At 35.6% G+C, this 20,028-nt stretch overlaps 1 protein-coding gene and 1 pseudogene across 1 annotated transcript in view; both read right to left on the reverse strand.

Annotated features, from left to right (window-relative positions):
* KIAA0586 (KIAA0586 ortholog) overlaps positions 1-20,028 on the reverse strand; it is a 120,615-nt gene that overhangs the window by 24,543 nt on the left and 76,044 nt on the right. The window contains 2 exon segments of the mRNA XM_021941263.2: positions 10,042-10,147; positions 13,977-14,131. Coding sequence (XP_021796955.2) covers positions 10,042-10,147; positions 13,977-14,131 — 261 coding nt within the window.
* On the reverse strand, positions 396-9,002 carry LOC103886283 (annotated as a pseudogene).

A 20,028-nucleotide genomic window follows, 5' to 3' on the forward strand; every position in this document is an offset into this window, starting at 1 on the left:
TACCCCTTTCTTCTTTTTTTTTTTTTTCCTGGTTTAATTTGGACTTGTTTATTTTGAGAAAAAAAGGTCCCAAACATCAGGGTGTTCACAAAAATAACCAACAGTATCAACTCTAGAAACAAATCTTAAGACTATAACACTAATTATTTTTCTAGAGGATGCATTTGACATGCCAGCTCTCATTCACAAAAATACGTTGTTGCATTTGTGTTGAACTGCCTCACACAGCACACTAATGTGGGGGTATAATACACATACTTCTAACTCAAAGCTACTTTCAGGAGCTACTCAACTAAAGGAGATTGCCTTTGCAGTTAGGGAAGCAACTACTGAACTTATGTATGAATGAAAAGAACCGTACTCCCTGCATAACAAGAGATGATTTTGGAGACAGCTGATAAAAACCATATATCCTTTTTATTGTTAAGTTATAAAGAGGTATCAAAATTAAAAGCAAAATTTACAGGGTAAGACTTAACAAAACTACTAGGAGCATCAAAGGAGGTGAAAATGGAACTAGGCACAGGGCAATATGAATTAATGAACATGGGAAGGACAAGGATTGGGAGAACAGTGAGCATGTGCTGAAGATACTACGGGAGAGGATCTGGTGAAAAATTTGATCTTAGACAAGCACCCATGTAAAGAAATAATGGGGTAAGATTTCTAAACCCCACTATGTGCTTGGTCATCTTCGCCATTGGCACTGTCTCTGTCACCCTCTCCTTCAGCCTCTTTTTCATTATCCTTGGTCAACTCCAGTTGGTCATCTCCCAATCTTCATTGTCATCATCATCCAGTAGGACCCCCTCCTCAGCAAAGGCATCTGCACCCACCTCAGACTCCATCTTCACATTAGTCTCATCGTTCTTCATGGAACTGCTGCTGTGCTCCCCTTCTGATTTATCATTCTTCATCTCTACTGCTTGTTTCCTCTGTTCCTTTTCAATTTTTTTCCAAGTTTTCTAAGAGAGAATCCACTTTTTGTTTTATCTGGGTCAATTCCTTCTTAATGGCCTGAGGGTCATCTCCTTTCAACTTTCCAGACTTGGAAGATACCTGCTGTCCTCTCTTAAAATTGCAGCCACTTTTTCCCCTTCGTGAGGTGTTCCTGATACATGCTGACGTTTCGAGGGCACTACAGTCCGAGCAATAGAAGGAGGAGGAACACGGGCTGGGTAATTGTACACCCTATCATCATAATCCCGCTGAAAGTCACGGTCCAAGTCAAAAGAGGAGCTGTACATCTCCGCCTACAGCAGCCTTGGCATTTCTTTCATTAACACGTAGAACGAAGGCAAAGTCTTTATGAACAGAGCAGCCCACAATTTTGCCATACTTCAAAAAGATTGCCTCCACATCCGATTTCTTGAGCACAAGAGTGTTGAGATTCCCAATGAACACATAGGAGTTCACGGAGTGAGGATCTGTCTTGTCAGTAATGTTGCTGGCCACTGTGTTAGATGATGAGGCTTCTCACAAAGCTGAAAATGTAGCTGAAGATCAAAAAAATCTCACAGAAGTGGGGAGGCAGAAGAGATTCGATTCTGAGACTCCTACTCCCGGGTTCTATGTAGAGAAGCCGACTGCTGCTCGAGGTCGGCAAGGCAGCCACAACCGCTCAGTCTTCATCTCTTCACAAAATGGCCTTTCTTCCTTTTATCCCTGGAGAGCAGATGCTTTGTTTCATCCATCTCTCTAGGGCCGCAGCACTTTCTATGGTACTTTATGTAAAGGGATGCTAAAAAAGATTAACCTAAGAATGAATGCACAATGGAATATTATTCAGCTATAAAAAGGAATAAAGTAATGATATCTGCTACAACATGAATGGACCTTGAAAACATTATGTTGCCAGGTGTGGTGGCTCACACTTGTAATCCCTGCACTTCGGGAGGCTGAGGTGGGCAGATTGCTTGAACTCAGGAGTTCAAGACCAGCCTGGACAACAGAGTGAGACCTTGTCTCTACAAAAAATAAAAACAAAATTAGGTGGGCATGGTGGCACACGCCTGCCATCCCAGCTACTCAGGAGGCTGAGGTGGGAAAATTGCTTGTGCCCGGGAGGTCAGAGGCTGCAGTGGGCCATGATCACACCACTGCACTCCAGCCTGGGTAACAGAACAAAACTCTGTCTCAACAACAACAACAACAAAACCCCCCCAAAACTAAAAGAAAACATTACGTTAAGTGAAAGAAGCCAAAAAGAAAAACCCATCTTGTATATGATTCCACTTATATGAAATGTCCAGCATAGGGAAATCCATAGAGACAGAAAGTAGATTAGTGGTTGCCAGGGATAGGGTTGGGGAGGGCAGAATGGAAAATAATTACTAATAGATATGGAGTTTCTTTTTAGGGTGAAGAAAATGTTCTGGAATTAGAAAGTTATGATAATTCAGCGACTTTTTGAATATACTAAAAACCACTGAGAATTTAAAAGGGAGAATTTTACAGTATGTGAATTATATCTCAATTTAAAAAGAAAGAGTGAATGAATGTCCACACTATTTTTCTCTCTCATCTAAAGTTCAAAAAGATTGCCCATGAACTAATATCTAAGCTGATTTAATTTTCCCCACCCTTGGACATATTCTTGGCTGCCCCTATCCTCTATTCAACTATTATGTCCTCAAACAATAAAAATTTATGTTAATACTATAAAAGAAATCAATCTTTTGGAAAAGCAAATAAAAATCACTTTAGATTAGTCCACTGTGGCTGTCTGCACGACTGTCTACATTAAAAAGAGACAGTAATGGAAAAATGATTGTAATGAAATATTCTCATTTTTCTCTTCCCTTCCTTCTTCCGTCTTATTACTAAATAACAGAATTAAATGTTGTTGGGGGTTAATAGCAAATGATGTAATCATCAAATTCAATTCCATGAGCATTTACTGATCACCACAGTGCTACAATGGGAAACAAGCTCTCTTAAATAACAAACAGATAACATATCTTAAAAACAAATCACAAAACTATCCCATAGATCACTTTCTTTGGAATATTAAATAATCAGTCCGGGGAACACAGAGATGATAAAAGCAGCTCTTGTCAACAAGCTGTTAAGTCACATGATAAATATTTGTTAAATGCATATTCAATAAATAGTATTACATAAGGAAAGGAGCATCAGCTTTGCAATCGAGTCGATCTGGGCTGGAATTCCAGATCTCCATTTTCTAAATTGTGTGCTTTGGGAAAACTAGTCAACCTTCATGAATCTTTTCATTCTCTCTTGTAAAACAGAAATAAAACTACCTGAGCCAGGCATGATGGCACATACCTGTAGTCCTAACTACTTGGAAGTTGAGGCAGGAAGATTGCCTGAGCCCAGGAGGTTGAGGATGCAATGAACTACGATCATACCCCTGCACTCCAGCCTGGGTGACAGTAAGACTCTGCCTCTATAAAACAAACAAACAAAACTACCTGCATGGCATGGTATTGTGATGAATAAATGAAATAATGACATAGAACGCACCTAGCAAATCTCTGGTAAATGTATTCCCCTGTTTTTTGTTTTGTTTTGGTTTTGAGACAGCATCTCACTCTGTCATCCAAGCTGGAGTGCAGTGGTGTGATCTCAGCTCACTGCAACTTCCATCTCCTAGGCTTAAGCAGTTCTCATGTCTCAGCTTCCCAAGTAGCTGGGACCACAGGCATGTGCCACCACGTCCTGCTAATTTTTGTATTTTTAGTAGAGATGGGGTTTCGCCATGTTGGCCAGGCTGGTCTTGAACTCCTGACCTCAAGTGATCCACCTGCCTCAGTCTCTCAAAGTGTTGAGATTATAGGTGTGAGCCACTGTGCCCAGCCAAAAACTATTGTTAAGATTATGATTATGTTCAAGGCAGAAAAGAGCTAGGAAAAGAGAGTGGGTTAAAATGAATAAGATGTTTTCAATTGGAGGTTCAGTAAGGACTCAAAATGATGGAGCTGAATGTGAAGAATAAGTAATTTGTAGGCATATAAAAGTGGGGAGAGAAGGAAACTCTGGGTAGAAAGAAGATAATGCAGAAAGGCATTGAAGCTTAGAAGCGTAGAGTGTGAAGGGCCCTCAATTAATATGTACTGAGTTAAACTGGGTTGATTACACATTATATTGGATGTGCCAGTGAAAAACACAAGTTTTTGAGCTGACAGTTCTTCCCTTTCTGACATCTAAATAAGAAAATTTTAAACAAGAGTATTTCCACTGTAGATTTATTAGCACATACAATTTTTCTTTGTTTCTAGTTAGTAACTATTAATTATACAACATAAATGTTTCAGACTTCTAGTCTAAATGGAATGTATTTTTAAATAAACACCTAAAAATCCAATTTACATTGTATTGAAGATATAATGTATTATAAAATATGTCAAACTATCTCCTCCTAAAGTGTTAACATAAGAAAAAGATGTAAGAGTAAATAAATGTAATACAGTGTCACATTTACACACCTTTTAACAACAAAACCTTTTATGCCTTCCCAAGTGATAAGCTTTTAGTACAAGCTAATTAAGAAAATTCATAATAAGCAAAGGAAGTGTCATAAACTCAGTAATATGTACATCATTTTATTGAAGTATAATTTATAACCAGTAAGACTAACCATTGAAGAATTCATAGTTATATAGACACTACCCCAATCAAGATATATAATATTTCCATCAAAATGGAAAAAAGTTCCCTCTTGCCATTTGTTGTCAAACTCTTCTTCGAGGCAACCTGTTCTCCATATCTACAGTTTTGCCTTTTCCAACAAATTTTGCCTTTTCTATATAAATAGAATCATACAGTATGTAGCCTTTTGAGTTTAACTTCTTTCACTACATTTAATGCAATTGAGATTCATCTGTGCTGTTGTGTGTGTATCAGTAGTTCATGTCTTTTCATTGCTGAGTACTATTCCATTGTATGAATGTATCACACAGATTGTCCATTTACTTGTTGAAGGATATTTTGGTTGATTCCAGTTTGGGGTAATTATAAAGGAAACTGCTAAAAAAAAATTTGAATACAGGTTTTGTGTGAAAATAAGTTTTCATTGCTCTTGAGTGAATACATAGGCAATGGACTGCTGAGTCATATGGTAAATTTATGTTTAATTTTATAAGAAACTGTCAAACAGTTTTCCAAAGTGCATGTTGCATTCTTCATTCCCACCAGCAATGTATCAGAATTAGAATTGATCTATATCCTCACCAACACATGGTAGTATCAGTTTCTTTGCTTTTAGTCAACCTAATGGGTATTCAGCAGTATTTAATCTTTAATTTGCATCTTCCCAATTACTAACGATGTTGAACAATTTTCCATGTGCTTATTTGCCATACAAATATCTTTTTTGGGTGAAGTATCTGTTCAAATCTTTTATCCATTTTAAAAATTGAGTTGTTTGTTTTCCTAGTGTTGAGTTTTGTAAGGTTTAAAAATATATTCTGGACATAACTACTTCATCAGAAAGCAAATTTGCAAATATTTTCTTCCAGTCTGTGATTGGTCCTTTTTCATTCTCTTAACACTGTCTTTTGAAGAACAGAAACTTTTATTTTGATTAAGTCCAGTTATCAATAGTTTCTGCAATATCTTAGAAATCTCTGCCCAACCAAAGGTCACAAAGAAAAATTTTCTCCTATATTTTCTTCTAGAAGTTTTGTAGTTTTAGGCTTTACATTTAGATCTATGATCCATTTTTTAGCTCATTTTTGTATGTTTGTGAAATGCAGATTGAGGTTCATTCTTTTGTATATAGATGAGCTCTGTCCAAATACCATTTGTTGAAAAGATTATCCTTTCTCCATTGAATTGTCTTTCCCATTGGTAAAAATCAATTGATCAACTGATCATAAATGTGTGGACTTTTCTTTGAATTCTCTATTCTATCCCATTGATATTTATGCCAGTACCCCACTGTCTTGATTACTGTAGCTTTATAATAAGTCTTAGAGTTATATAGTATAATCTTCCAACTTTATTTCTCTTTTTAAAAGTTATTTTGGCTATTCTAGGTCCTCTGCATTTTCTTATGAGCTTTAGATTTAGCTTGTCAACTTCTACCCAAAAATCCCTGCAGGAATGTTTTTGAGATTGCACTGAATCTATACATCAATTTAGAGGGAACTGACATTTTAAATTCTGCCTTGTCCCTTTGGCAAATTTTGTGCAGGACAGTTTCCAACCACTCTCCCAACAATAAGAAACTTCTAATAGTGCTGATAAAAGATTGTGGGACAAGACTATTTCCTTCTTCTCCGCCAGGAGTGGATTCTTTTTTTCCTGTACCCTTCCCCCAGCCACAATAGGTTTTCACCTATACCCTAGAAATAACAGATGTGTTGGCCCTTCCTCAGTGGCTTAAGGCTTTTGTTCTTAAAGGAGAAAGGTCAAAGCGGGCATCCTGCCTTTCTGGCAGTGACAGTCACTCCCTTCATTCAGGCCTGCACCAGTGAGGGAGACTCTCTGCCTTTCCCCACAATCTTTCTCTAGAGGTCTGTGCAGAAGATGCCTACAAGTGGGTGTGAACTCCACTTGTATCTGTGACTACCAATGGTTCTATACTTGGCCTTTAGCAACCCACTAAAAAGTTTAACCAAATATTTCTTATCTGCTTGATTGGTGCCTGGTGTCTCTTTCTGTGACCGTGCTCTGTCACAAGTGAGACAGTGCTTGTGTCTCATCTCTTTTTGGAGGAGTCTGTCTTTCCTTGGACTTTAGGCTACTTAGTTGCTCTGCATCAGAAGCTCTCTGATAGGTTCAAGAAATGTTAATGATTTTGAAGTTTATCTGACATTTTATTATAGTTAGGGTGAAAGTGACACTCTTTCCAATTTCCTCATCCTAAGTGGAAACAAAACTACCAAATTCAGCAACATTTCAAAGTGAATTTATTTTCTGTTAATCAATAGGATGGATTTGTGGAAAACACATTTATTCAGACAATGCTTGTTACACATCTGGATTCACATATTTTTGGCACATTTATTAGTCTGTGCCCCAACCCCTCCCTATCAGAGATCTACACAAATAGTTTTGAAATCCCTATCATATCTTAAGATTTTTAAAAATCAACTTAAAACTCTTTTAACTATGGTTTTGAAATTACTAAGGTCAACTATAGTTCTGATCGCTATTGTAATTTAGCTAAATTTCAAATACAAAGGCAAAAAATGCACCATTCTATTAAAAAAGAAAAATTATTTGCACACGTGGTCAAAAATAGCTTCTAAGAATATATGTTTGAATTTTCTACTATTTACACATTTAAAGTCATCATCACAGTTATATGAGTATAAAAGGTGCTAAATTGGCTCGAATTTAACTCAGGACATATTGCCAGAAAGAAACATTTGTGATTCTGTGTTTCCCACAAAAATGTAAACTGATTTTGACAAATAACAGCAATTACACCTATTATTTTTAGCACTTTGATACTTATTTTCTGAGTAACATGTGTAATCTACAAATAAGAAAAACTGAAAACTGCTGTGATTTTTTTCAAGCAAATTTGACAATCCAATCTATCACAGCATTTTATCATAAAACATATGACTTTTTTTTCCCCCCACTGACTGGTAGTAGTATATAGTATGTCTGACTTTGTAATGATAATGTATTATGATGGTCTTAGAATTTAAAGAGAAAAAAAGAAGGAAAATAATTTTTAAAGTATACTATTTTAATATATTACTTCATAGAATTTAATTATTCCTGGGCTCATCACAAATAAATTGACTTATAACTAGCCTCTCATTTGTACTGATGAAAGTTAACTTGTATAGCAAAAGATGAGTAGAAATTAACTTGCACAGGAAAGGGGGAAAAATAGAAATGACTATTCAAATACTTTTTTAAAAAAGCACTTTCACTGTAAAACTGTTAGATACATTAATCAGTACATAGAATTAGATAAGTGGTATCATGTGGTCAAAGATACAACCAATAAATTCAATACCAAATAAAAAGGTTTTACTCTTAAAGGCTTTAAAGATATCGTTTGTCAGAACAATGAATTCCTCTCTTTTATATTAAAATCTGAAAGTAATAGTCAAGGGAGAAAAAAACTAAGTACTTTACTAAGTTCCTAGCAATATGGTGCTGGAATCTGTGTCCTACCATTCTTCAGTTAATTTTTAATGGATGATCATTAAAACAGCTGCTACTGCTTCTTTCTTTGTAGACATATATTAAACTACTACACATTTCAAGTGAAATACATGATACTTCCCCCTGAAATAGCCAAAATTTGGGGTTCTAGTATTCTTGGAAGCATTTATCTGCTAGAAAAGATGTGGTTTTAATTCCCTTGTGATAAGGTGAATTTCCTTCATTATCTTCAAGGTTGCTATGTATGAGAGGATTGAATTCCTTCAAGGTCACCCAAAGTCCTGAGAGCTCCAGAGAATTATTTTGGCACTCTGACTTTTATTTTCTGGAACATCTGGCAATGTCTCAGAGTTTCATCAGAGAAAAAAAAATAAAACCCACAAAATCTATGGGAAAAAATGTCATAACTGACTATATTTGCCAAGTCAATCATATTCATTCAAGAAATTTTCAGTATAAAGATATGTATCATTATAGAGTGAAAGACTTGGCCTGTATTTAAAATGCTCTCTTTATAGCCCACTGCTATTTATTTGTCTTAGTCAAGGCTGGTAGAGGTCTGCTCTCCTAACTTTTGTACTAGATGTAAAATGCAACGCAAAACATTTCAAATGTATTAAATCCAACTGTTGTAAACCCTTTCCACATAAAACTTCCTTCCACCAGCTAACATTTTACCAGAGATATTTTCCTATCAGCTGAGAAAAATAATTATTTCATTACATATAACATCCCCAAGAAAATGAAATTCATTTATAATGTCAAAAATGATTAATTTTTAAAAACATTAAAGAAACTATCATTGACTGTGAAGGATAGTTCATAAATGAAGACTCAGTTGAAGAACAAGAAGTAAATTCTGACATTACCTGAGAAACATTTATCTTTCCATATCGATATACTATCATGATTAATTTTTAAATCACCATAAGAAGAGTTTTATAGGCAATTTTCCACAGTACATTAATATTAACATACTATGATGAGGTTAAAAAAAAAAGGGTCAGGAGGACAAAGTTCTGAAAACTTGGAGCAAGAGGGGAATAGACAACAAATGGAAGACTGAAAACCTAAACCTTAAGTGGCATAATCTTACTATCTTGAGCATATCCTCATTTAGGTCCTTCCCAAAACAACAAATGCATAGTTACATTTGCAAATTATACTGGCATTCAATAATATGCATTTGCTCAATTAAGTATTATTTGAAAATTAAATAAAAATCACAGTTATAAAAGCAAAAAAGAAAAATTCTGCTTCTCAAACTATTCCTAATACTTCTTCCAGGATTGTGGCAGAAAGTTTTTAAACAGAAGATATCTTAATTTCTACTGTAAAATTTCAGATTTTAGGTTATATAAAATGTAAATAACTAAGAAGCAAGATGGCAAACAAAGCACGAGGCCAACAGCCTTGCAGAAACATAGAGACAATATCAAAATGCTTGCATGCTGGAATGAAAGGTAACCACACAAGTTTGATAAACAACAGTTAAGGTCATCCATATCAATAGTACGTAACATGAGAGGCAATTGTTTTTAAGTTATACTTGGTCAACAACACCATGCACTAAATAATGTGCTTTACAAAGCATATTAACAGCCATAATTCCTGTCTTTAACATATTATAATTTCAAACAGACCTATGTACAGATAAAAAGACCTTGGTATTCAATTGAACAAGAACTAAAAGGTAGGGTAAAGGAAAGACACCAGCTACGAGTTTAAAAATCCACTAGAAATAGTGTTTACTGGTAAAAATAACAAACTAATTTACAGTCAAATACAATACCGATTCTTCATCTAAATGGACTAAATGAGAGAAAACTAAAGAAAACAAAAACCTAGAGAGCAGTGGGATGTATACAAAAGTAAAGAATTCTCATATTTGTTCAATATCCAGACAAGTATCAAACTATTATATTACTACATAAAAACAAGTCTTACCTTGTTGCTGTGATGGTGCAATATCAGATTTATTTGCAACATGTAGGTAACTTTGTGATGGTTTGTGTTCAACTTGCTTAACATCCTGATTTCGCTTTTGTTGGTACTAAATAATTTAAGATATGAAGTCATAATATTTTTTAGTTACTTAAAAAATCTGAGAAGTCAAATTATTCAAGTGTTTATAAAATTTTAATAATATGCTTGCTGTCTAGTTGCTTTTTATTGCCATTTATGTATTAGCACTTCTACCGATAAACAGGTGATGAGGTACATACCACAAAAGAAAAGATGTTGCAAAAAAAAACTTTAAAAAGATTTGGATCATATATACAGATTTCAAATATTGAAGTCATTTCTATTTTTATTAGAAAATTCAGAGCTACTTATGAATCAAACTACTTTATATACATATAATGGATTTAGACAGGATAAGAACTTAATTTGGCAGCAAACTCTTCCATATAACCACTTTTTGCATAAAATGAAAATCTGCATAATGCACTGCAATTTTCGAAGAGCTTTTATATATAGTAACATCATTTAATTCTCAGAAGTGTGAGTAGGTATTGTTATGTTCCATTTGCCATTCAAGAAACATACGCTCCATCATAAGCACTATCATCTCTCTCCCTTACCTATAACATAATCAAATTTGAAATTTACATTAGTCACAAATCTCTTCATAATCACACATCACAAATTGTGTGATTTTCTTTCTTCTCTTTCCTGTTTTATGAGCTTAATTATAAAGAGCCCCTGAAAACAGCTATTACAGGAGCCCCTGAAAACAGCTTTAACAGGAACTTAAAAAGAAATCCCTGAACCCTTGTCAATAAATGCAACCATAGAAGAATCTGAAACATCTGTCCACATGGACACAATGTAATCACTGCACCTTTGACAAGCATCCTCTTTATCTAGGGGTAAAAATGAGTAGCTCTAAGCTGCAGTAATAATAACTAGTCTTAACTCTGGTCTTTCAAGTTTAGAGCTGTTAGTCATGTATGTTTCTGCCTCGAAGGAAATATTATCTTGGTGTGTATTTCTAAGATGGGTACTAGGACTACCTCTGGCTCTGGCTGCTGAGACTTTGAACGTTTCTAGTGGTTTCCTTGCTTACTCACAGTGAATAAGAGCTATGAACACAGGAGCTAACCTGCCTGTGTTCAAATCTGTGTAAGGCATTTTCTAGCTTTGACCTTGGGCAAGTTATTTAACTGCTTAATACCTCAATTTCCTCATTCATGAAATAGGGATAATAATAACTACCTCATTAGGCTGTTATAAGGATTAAAGGAGTTAAAATACGCAAAAAACTTAGAACAGCATTTAGCACTATAAATATGTGCCATTATTACTAACCATACGTCCCTGTCAGCTAAAGAAATCTAACAAAGGAATTTTTTGAGGCCCATTCTTCTGGTAACACTTTATAGTTTTATTCTAAAACAAGCCATCAATTAAAAGGAAGTAAACTTTTATTTTGAAAGTTTTATTGAGATATACATAACAGACAATAAACTGCACATATCTACAGTGTCCAATTTGCTGTTTTGACCTACCTATAAACCCATGAAACTATCACCACAATCAAGATAATACAATAAACATATCCATCAATCTCAAAAGTTTTCTCACACCCTTTTATCTTCTCCCTCTTGCCCTTCCCACCTCTACCTCCTACTGTCCCCAAAAAAGAACTGAAATGTTTTCTATTACTATAAATTAGTTTGCATTCTCTAAAATTTTATATAAATAAAATCAGAGTGATTTTTTTGTTTGTTTTTGGTATGGCTTCTTTACTGAACATAACTTTTGTAAGAACCATCCATGTTATTGTTTGTATTCATAGTTCATGCCTTTTGATTGCTAAGTATTCCACTGTACAGCATACACCACAATTTGTCCATTTACCAGTTGATGGACAATGTGTTGTTTCTAGTTTTTGGTTACTACAAATATAAAGTTGTATGAACATTCATGTACATGTCTTTGTGTAAATATATGTTTTAGTTTCTCTTGAGAAACTAGGAGTGAAATGCATGGTTCATATGGTGGGTGTGTATTTTTAAAGAAATGGCCAAGCTCTTTTCCATAGGGGTTGGATCGTTTTACATTCCCAATCAGCAAAGTATGAGAGTTCAGTTGCTCCACATCCTTGCCGACACTTGGCGTGACAGTCTTTTAGATTTTAGATATTCTAATGGATATGTAGTGGTAGCTCATTGTGGTTTTATTTTGCATTTTCCTAATGACTAACTCTGCTGAGAATCTTTTTTTTTTTTTTTCTTTGAGACAGAGTCTTGCTCTGTCACCAGGCTGGAGTGCAGTGGCGCGATCTCGGCTCACTGCAACCTCCACCTCCCGGGTTCAAGGGATTCTCCTGCTTCAGCCTCCTAAGTAGCTGGGACTACAGGTACAAGCCACCACACCCAGCTAAGTTTTGTATTTTTAGTAGAGACAGGGTTTCACCATGTTGGCCAGGATGGTCTCGATCTCTTTACCTCATGATCCACCTTCCTTGGCCTCCCAAAGTGTTGAGCTTACAGGCGTGAGCCACCATGCCCAGCTGAGAATCTTTTTATGTGCTTATTTGCCATTCATATATCTGGGTAAAGTACTAGTCCAAATCTATTGTTCATTTTAAACTGGATTGTTTGTTTTCTTAATACTGAGTTATGCGAGCTCCTTATATATTCTGAACACAAGTCTTTGATCAGATAAGAGATTTGTAAATATTTTCTCCCAGTCAGTGGCTTGCCTTTTAATTCTCTTAACTGTGTTTTGAAGAACAGAAGTTCTTATTTTTGATAAGATCAATTTAAAAAATTATTATTCATAGATAGTACCTTTGGTATCATATCCCAGAAATGTTTGCCTAATCATGGTCACAAAAAATTTTTTCATACTGAAGTTATTAACATGCTTTTTCATTATTAACTAATTTTTCCTAATCATTGCTTGGTCACAGGTTGGTAATACTGAACCCCACATAATCATGTGTTCCACAATCTCTATCTTACATATTTTTTGGTTTCTTCCTTAACACATGTACTGCTGCACAATACCATGAATACTTATTCATAAATTACTTCGAAATGAGTAATAAATTGCCAATACACAAATAAAAAACTAATATTGAACTTTTTTAGATTAACATCTTGGTGAGTAATAAACCTATTTTTTCAGTACATGAGATTGCATGGGCCATTGGCTTCACTCAGTATTAAATTTCTTACGCAATACATTTCTTATGAAACACTTTTTACAAATTTCAATGTAATAAACACTTATCGAGTACTTACTATGTGCAAATTACTAAGCTAGGTAGTGTATGCAGATACAGAGATGTAAATTAAATAGCTACCTTACTTTTATATATATTATTTTTATGTTTTATTTATTTATTCACTTTTTTGAGACAAGAGTCTCACTCTGTCACCCAGCTGGAGTACGGTACAGTGGTGTAATCTGCTCTCTCTGCAACCTCTGCCTCTCGGGCACAAGCAATCTGCTGCCCACATCAGCCTCCCAAGTAGCTGGAACTACAGGAGCCTAGCTAATTTTTTAATTTTTTGTAGAGACGGCATTTTGCCACATTGCCCAGGCTGGTCTCAAACTCCTGGACTCAAGTGATCCGCTGTCTCGGCCTCCTAGAGTTTCTGGGATTACAGGTGTGAGGCATTGCACCTGGCCGTTACTTTTATTCTTTAATTTAAAGATAGGCAATTAAGGCTTAAAAGGGGCTAATATGTTCAAGGGCACAGCTTAGGTGAACTAAGATTTATATCCAGGCTTGAGTTAGGAAATAAAAGAGGCATGATTTGAAGCTATCTGACTTCAGAGGCTTGGATCTTGATGGGGTACCATGCTAAGGCAATATTGTTTCAATTCTCATTTGAAGTAAAATATAAGTGCTATTAATTTGGTACCTGGGAAAAATCTTCAGCGGCTACTGGTAAATTAACATCATTTTCTTGTAATGTCAGAAGTGTTGTGGGAAGAACAAGGTTAGAATTTGGCTCCAACTCCAATTCTCCCAAACTCACTGGACCATGACTAGCACATGAATCTTCATAAATACTACCTGTTATCAAAAATGTAAACAAAAAGTTAAAATAAATTGTTAAATTTATCTTCAAAAATGAACAAGTAGTTGACTAAAACTACCAGTATGTCTCACCTGCTGAATTAGAACTAGCAGTGTACTTCAAACAAAAACACCTGGACCAAGCCTTCACTGCAGTTAAAACCAAAACTCAGAGAGAATGCAAAAAGTACCTATGTTCAAACAAATCCATGCAATATTCTACGTAAAGTTTCAATCAACAAGTTGTCCATGCAGTTCATCTGAAGCCTCCTTCCCACATACGAACTCTTAACACTCCTGCTTACCGTTCCTATCTCTAAGAGTCAAAAGAATACTTTCTATCTAAAAGGTAATCTTAAAGCAAAGGGCAATTTCCTGCCTGGAAAATGTTTGTACTGCCTAGCTCTATTCTGTGAATTTTTTTCTTCAAGTGATCAAGCTCTTCTTTTTTTATCTAAATGGCACCTCTGGCTGGGCGCAATAGCTCATGCCTGTAATCCAGCACTTTGGGAAGCTGAGGCAGGTGGATCGTCTGAGGAGAGGAGTTCGAGACCAGCCTGGTCAACATAATGAAACCTGTCTCTACTAAAAATACAAAAATTAGCTGGGTGTGGTGGCATGTGCCTGTAATCTCAGCTACTCAGGAGGCTGAGGCAGGAGAATCACTTGAACCCGGGAGGTGGAGGTTGCACTGAGCTGATATAGCATCACTGCACTCCAGTCTGGGTGACAAAGTGAGACCTCGTCTCAAAATAAATAAACAAACAAATAAATAAATAAATGGCACCTCAGTCAAATCAGTAAAAAGAAGACAAGAGCAGAGATATCTATGTATCTAATAATAACATCACTGTACCTTTGTATTGCACTATATACTCCAAGCACTTTCATATACAAGTACATGATCTTATTACATTTGAACTTTACAATCATTCTGTAAGACAGACAGGTTACAGTATTGTAACTGTCTCTCACAGACATTACTAAGGTTCAGAGAAGTTAACTAACTGTCCAAAATCAGAGAGCTAGTAAGAAGCACAAAGGAATTAAGTCACTGCTCTCTGTTTCACAGTCTTGCTAATCTTTTAAAATATAATCAATAGAAATAGACCTGGAGTTATATGCAAATTAAGTTGTTTTAAATACATATATTTAAAATTTATATATTTATTTTATTTTATTTTTTTAAAGACAGAGTCTCACTTCTGTTGCCCAGGCTGGAGTGCAATGGCATGATCATGGCTCCCTGCATAATTGACTTCCCAGGCTCAGGTGATTCTTCCACCTCAGCGTCGCGAGTGGGTGGGACTACAGGTGTGCACTACCACACCTGGATAATTTTTTGTATTTTTAATAGAGACAGGGTTTTGCCACGTTGCCAAAGCTGGTCTGAAACCCCTGGGCTCAAGTGATCTTCCTGCCTCAGCCTCCGAAAGTGCTGGGATTACAGGCATGAGCCACTGCACTACACCCAGCCTGAAAAAATATTTTAAACACGCCATAGATATTTTCCATTTAAAGGCATTCTATTGACAATTTCCTAGATATAGCAAATAATCACTCTGATTGATCTTTTATGTTAATCTAGGTTTTCAATAGGGTTTTACATAAAGCAAAATACATCTATTGAGTTCTAATTTTTTTTTTTTTTTTGAGATGGAGACTCACTCACCCAGGCTGGAGTGCAGTAGTGCAATTTCGGCTCACTGCAACCTCCGCCTCCAGGGTTCAAGCGATTCTCCTGCCTCAGCCTCCCGAGGAGCAGAGACTACAGGCATGTGCCACCATACCCATCTAATTTTTGTATTTTTAGTAGAGACAGCGTTTCACCATATTGGCCAGGCTGGTCTTGAACTCCTGACCTCAAGTGCTCAAGTGATCTACTCGCCTTGGCCTCCCAAAGTGCTGGGATTACAGGTGTGAGCCACCATGCCCAGATGCATTGAGTTTTGATTTTTACTATTATAGTATTACATCTGTGTAAAACAATTTATCAAAATTATTACCTGATTAATTTTCATTTAATTATCTAACATGAGATTAATTTAAGTAATGGTAATAATACCTATAATTTAAAGTAACTCATGTTCCAGGCTTTATTTGCCTCTTTATATTCTGTTATGCCTTTTTGTATTCCTATGTGACTTCTTCGACATTTTTCTAAGATAAATTAAGAGAAAATTAAGAATTACATATAATGTTAAAAACGAAGATATTGAAAACTCTTTTGCTGATAATATGGTATATGCCTAGAAAATCCCAGAGACTCTAATGAAAACAAAAGAACTCTATTAGAACTAATACGAGAATGTGGTAATGTGACTGGATATCAGATAAATAGATAAAAATGATTAGCTTTTTTCTATAGTATAGCAACATGATTAAGCCATGAAAGCACAGAAAGTATAAAAGATAGAAATACCTATATATAAATTTTCAAATTATATGGCAAAAAAAGATCAACAATGTCAGTGAACAAAATATAAATTTGGATAAAAATATTTACAATACAAATAGTAGAAAACATCTAAACTATACAAACAGCTTTAAAAATAACAAGAAAAATTGAGAACCTCCCAGATGGGAAAAGAACTTTATAGGAGCACATACAAATGGCCAAAAAACATATGACTGAAAAGACATATAAACTCACCAGGAGTCAGAAATATATCTTCATATTTCTACTGAGGCATATAAAAAAACTATTCAACACAATTTCAGGAGGAGATGTAAGGAAAGGGCATTAATAAATTGCTGATAAAAATACATTGGTTTAAACTTTCAAGAAAGCAACTTGGCATTATTTATTTCCAAACTAAAGATATATTTGCTCATGTATAGAAGAGCTTCCAGGAGTACATACACTGGAGTGAGGAGGAGTATATAAAACACAACAATCTGGTAGGATACGTGTGTGGATACTTACTCTAGCATTGTTTATAGTGCAGGGAAATGGTAATAAACATCCATCAATAGAGAAACAACTAAATAAATTATTGGAAATCAACACTACGAAGTTTTATGCAATCATTAAAATGAACAAATTTAAGTAATACCAATTGACCTGGAATAATCTACAGGGTTTACTGGGTAAAACACAAAATGCAGGCAAGTGTGCAAGATATGATTTCAAGTTGTAAAATAATGGCAATCACACACACTACATATATTGTACATGCATGTGTGCATAAAATTATATGTGTGAGGTAAAAAACAGGAGGGTTATATGCCAGAATCTTAACACGGGTTACTTGGGATAAGGCATACATGGGACAGGAAAAAAGTGGTGGTGGGAAGCACTCAAAAAGTGTGTAATAGCTTTCACATCATATACCATCCTATAATTTAACAGATATTTACTATGATCTGTGTACTACATAACCTGCTAGGTGACAGGGATATGACAGTAAACAAGATAAAGTCCATACCCTCACGTGAGATTACAAATCAGTGTGGTAAGAGCAACATTAGGCAGGTGACATTAGAGAATTATACAGAGTACATATGACAGGTATTTAACCCAGTGATAAGGGTCAGGAAAGGATTCCATGACAACAATCATAACAGTGCTGAATTTGCTGTGTCTTCTAACAAGCAGGCTCACTGAGTGTGGGTGTCTTACCCAATGCAAGTTAGACCTTTAAAAGAGGGATTTTAAAATATTATTTCAATCAAGTCAAATTTAATTTAATTTAATTAATCATAACTAGAAATCCCTAATTTTGCTTTCCTAGGATTTTACTGTAGTGGAGAGCAACCATGGCAGACTTTTAGAGAACACTAAATTTGCCTAAAATTGCCAGTCCAGCAAGAATTTTTGGTCTGGCATATCTAACGGATTTTTTTCATTTGCATGAAAGTCAAAGGCATCACACATTCAGTACGTATAAACCCCACTCCACCTCCTTCCTCCTAATTCTGTCCTTCCTCCATATTCGCTCTCTCTCAGTGACTGAGATGACCATCTATCCAATAATTCTAGCCAGAAACCTAGGTATTTCTTAGACTTTCTGCTACTTTTTTACTGCTCACACTCAAATGAATTCCTGTCCATCTCCTTAATTCTCTCTCAAATCTCCCTTTTTATATATCCTCCCTACTGAATAATATCTCATCAGGTCAACTTTAATGGTTGTCTAATCAGGTTCCTTGCATCCAGTCTTAACTCATCCAATCTACCCATCACATTGCACCTCAGATGAGCTTGCTAAATAAAAGGTAAATATGATCATATCACTCATTTATTTATAATCTTTAGCAGACTGATGAATATCACACAATATTCAGAATTGACAGAAACTTAAGACTGAACTGTTCATGGGAATAAGTATAAAGTAAGACTTACTATTTCCCATTTTGTATACAAAGCGATCCTTACTGCACTCCTTAATAGATCATCCAGGGCTTTTCATGACCTGGTTTCTGCTCCCTGCTGCAATTTCATTGTATCTTAAGCTCTACTTCTTTGACAAAAACACCTCATTTCTGTGATTAACCCTTGTTTTTTTTTGTTTTTTGGGGTTTTTTTTTGCCTTTGTTCCCTGTCTTATTGCATATTCTGCCTGAAAGGTCCCTCCTCACTCACCACATGGCAAGCATTTATTCATCTTTGGGGAGTCACTTCAAGCAAGACTTCCCTCATCTATGAAGTCTTTCCTGAATCCCTTCAACTACAATTGACCTGAACATCCATCCTATATGGACTTCTTCACAATAACTACAGTAATTTATTGCATGTTTTTGCTTTCTTATCTACTATGTCTACTAGAGAAAAAACAATCATTGTGAACAGGGCCTTACCAAGTTTCATATTCATAGAACCTAGCACATGCTCAGCACATAGCAGGCACTCAAAAATGTCTTCTGAATAAGGTAAATGAACAAACTGGAATATTCTTATAATTTACCATCTGGCTAATTCCCTTAAGATTCAATTTCACATTGGCTCTTGCAGAAAACGTTTTCTAAGCCCTCACAAATGAGTTGAATTCCTCCTCTGCACTCCCACAGCCGTATGTTGTACTAGTCATACAATATTATAATTGTTATTTATTTCTCCCACAGTAGTTAGTAAATGTCTTGAGAGCAGACACCTATCATCTTTGAATCTTGAGTGCTTAATGTAGTATTTACACAGCTCTAGGTATACAGTGGGTATTCAATACAGGTTTTTTGAGTAAATAAAAAGCTGTAGTTTGTAGTATATCCCAGGGTCCACATATAATTCATTCAAATTATAGCTTACATTTTAGGGTCCCCAAGACAACTCCTCAAAGCCAATTTTGCATCATTCAGTTACTCAACCCAACCTCAGAGCCTAAGGAATGGAGACAGTGATAGAGAACTACAGGAAATAGGACATTTCCTGAAAATTAGCAGGGGTGGGGAGGGGCGAAGTAAGAATAGATGACCCTCTGTGAGCAACGCTGATGAAAAGCAATACCAATCACTAGCATATATAGTTGATTCTCATCTATGGACCACAGCTATATTCTGTGGTCACCAGGATACAATCTTGAAACAAGAGGAACAAATTAGTTTTCTATAGGCAAAGTCCTTTTAGTCAACTGTTGGTAATTTCTGATTCTATGAAGTACATATAAGATAGTACTTTTCATGCTCCAAGCATTATTAAAGAGAACAACGCCATGTGCCAAGCACTGTGCTTACTACTTCACATGCATTATCAAATACATGTACCTAATAACCGTAATGAGATAGACACCATTACCTCCAAGATAGCCCCCAATGATCCCTGCCCTCTTGGTATTCACACCTTTTTAAACTCATCTGTTAAGTTGTTCCATGATTGGTCTGCGTTATCAATGGAATATGACAGAAGTGATGGCATGTCACTGTGGAGATTAGGTTATAAAAGACATTATCAGCTGGGC

This window comes from Papio anubis, chromosome 7, assembly GCF_008728515.1.
Source record: "Papio anubis isolate 15944 chromosome 7, Panubis1.0, whole genome shotgun sequence".
Lineage (NCBI taxonomy): Eukaryota > Metazoa > Chordata > Mammalia > Primates > Cercopithecidae > Papio > Papio anubis.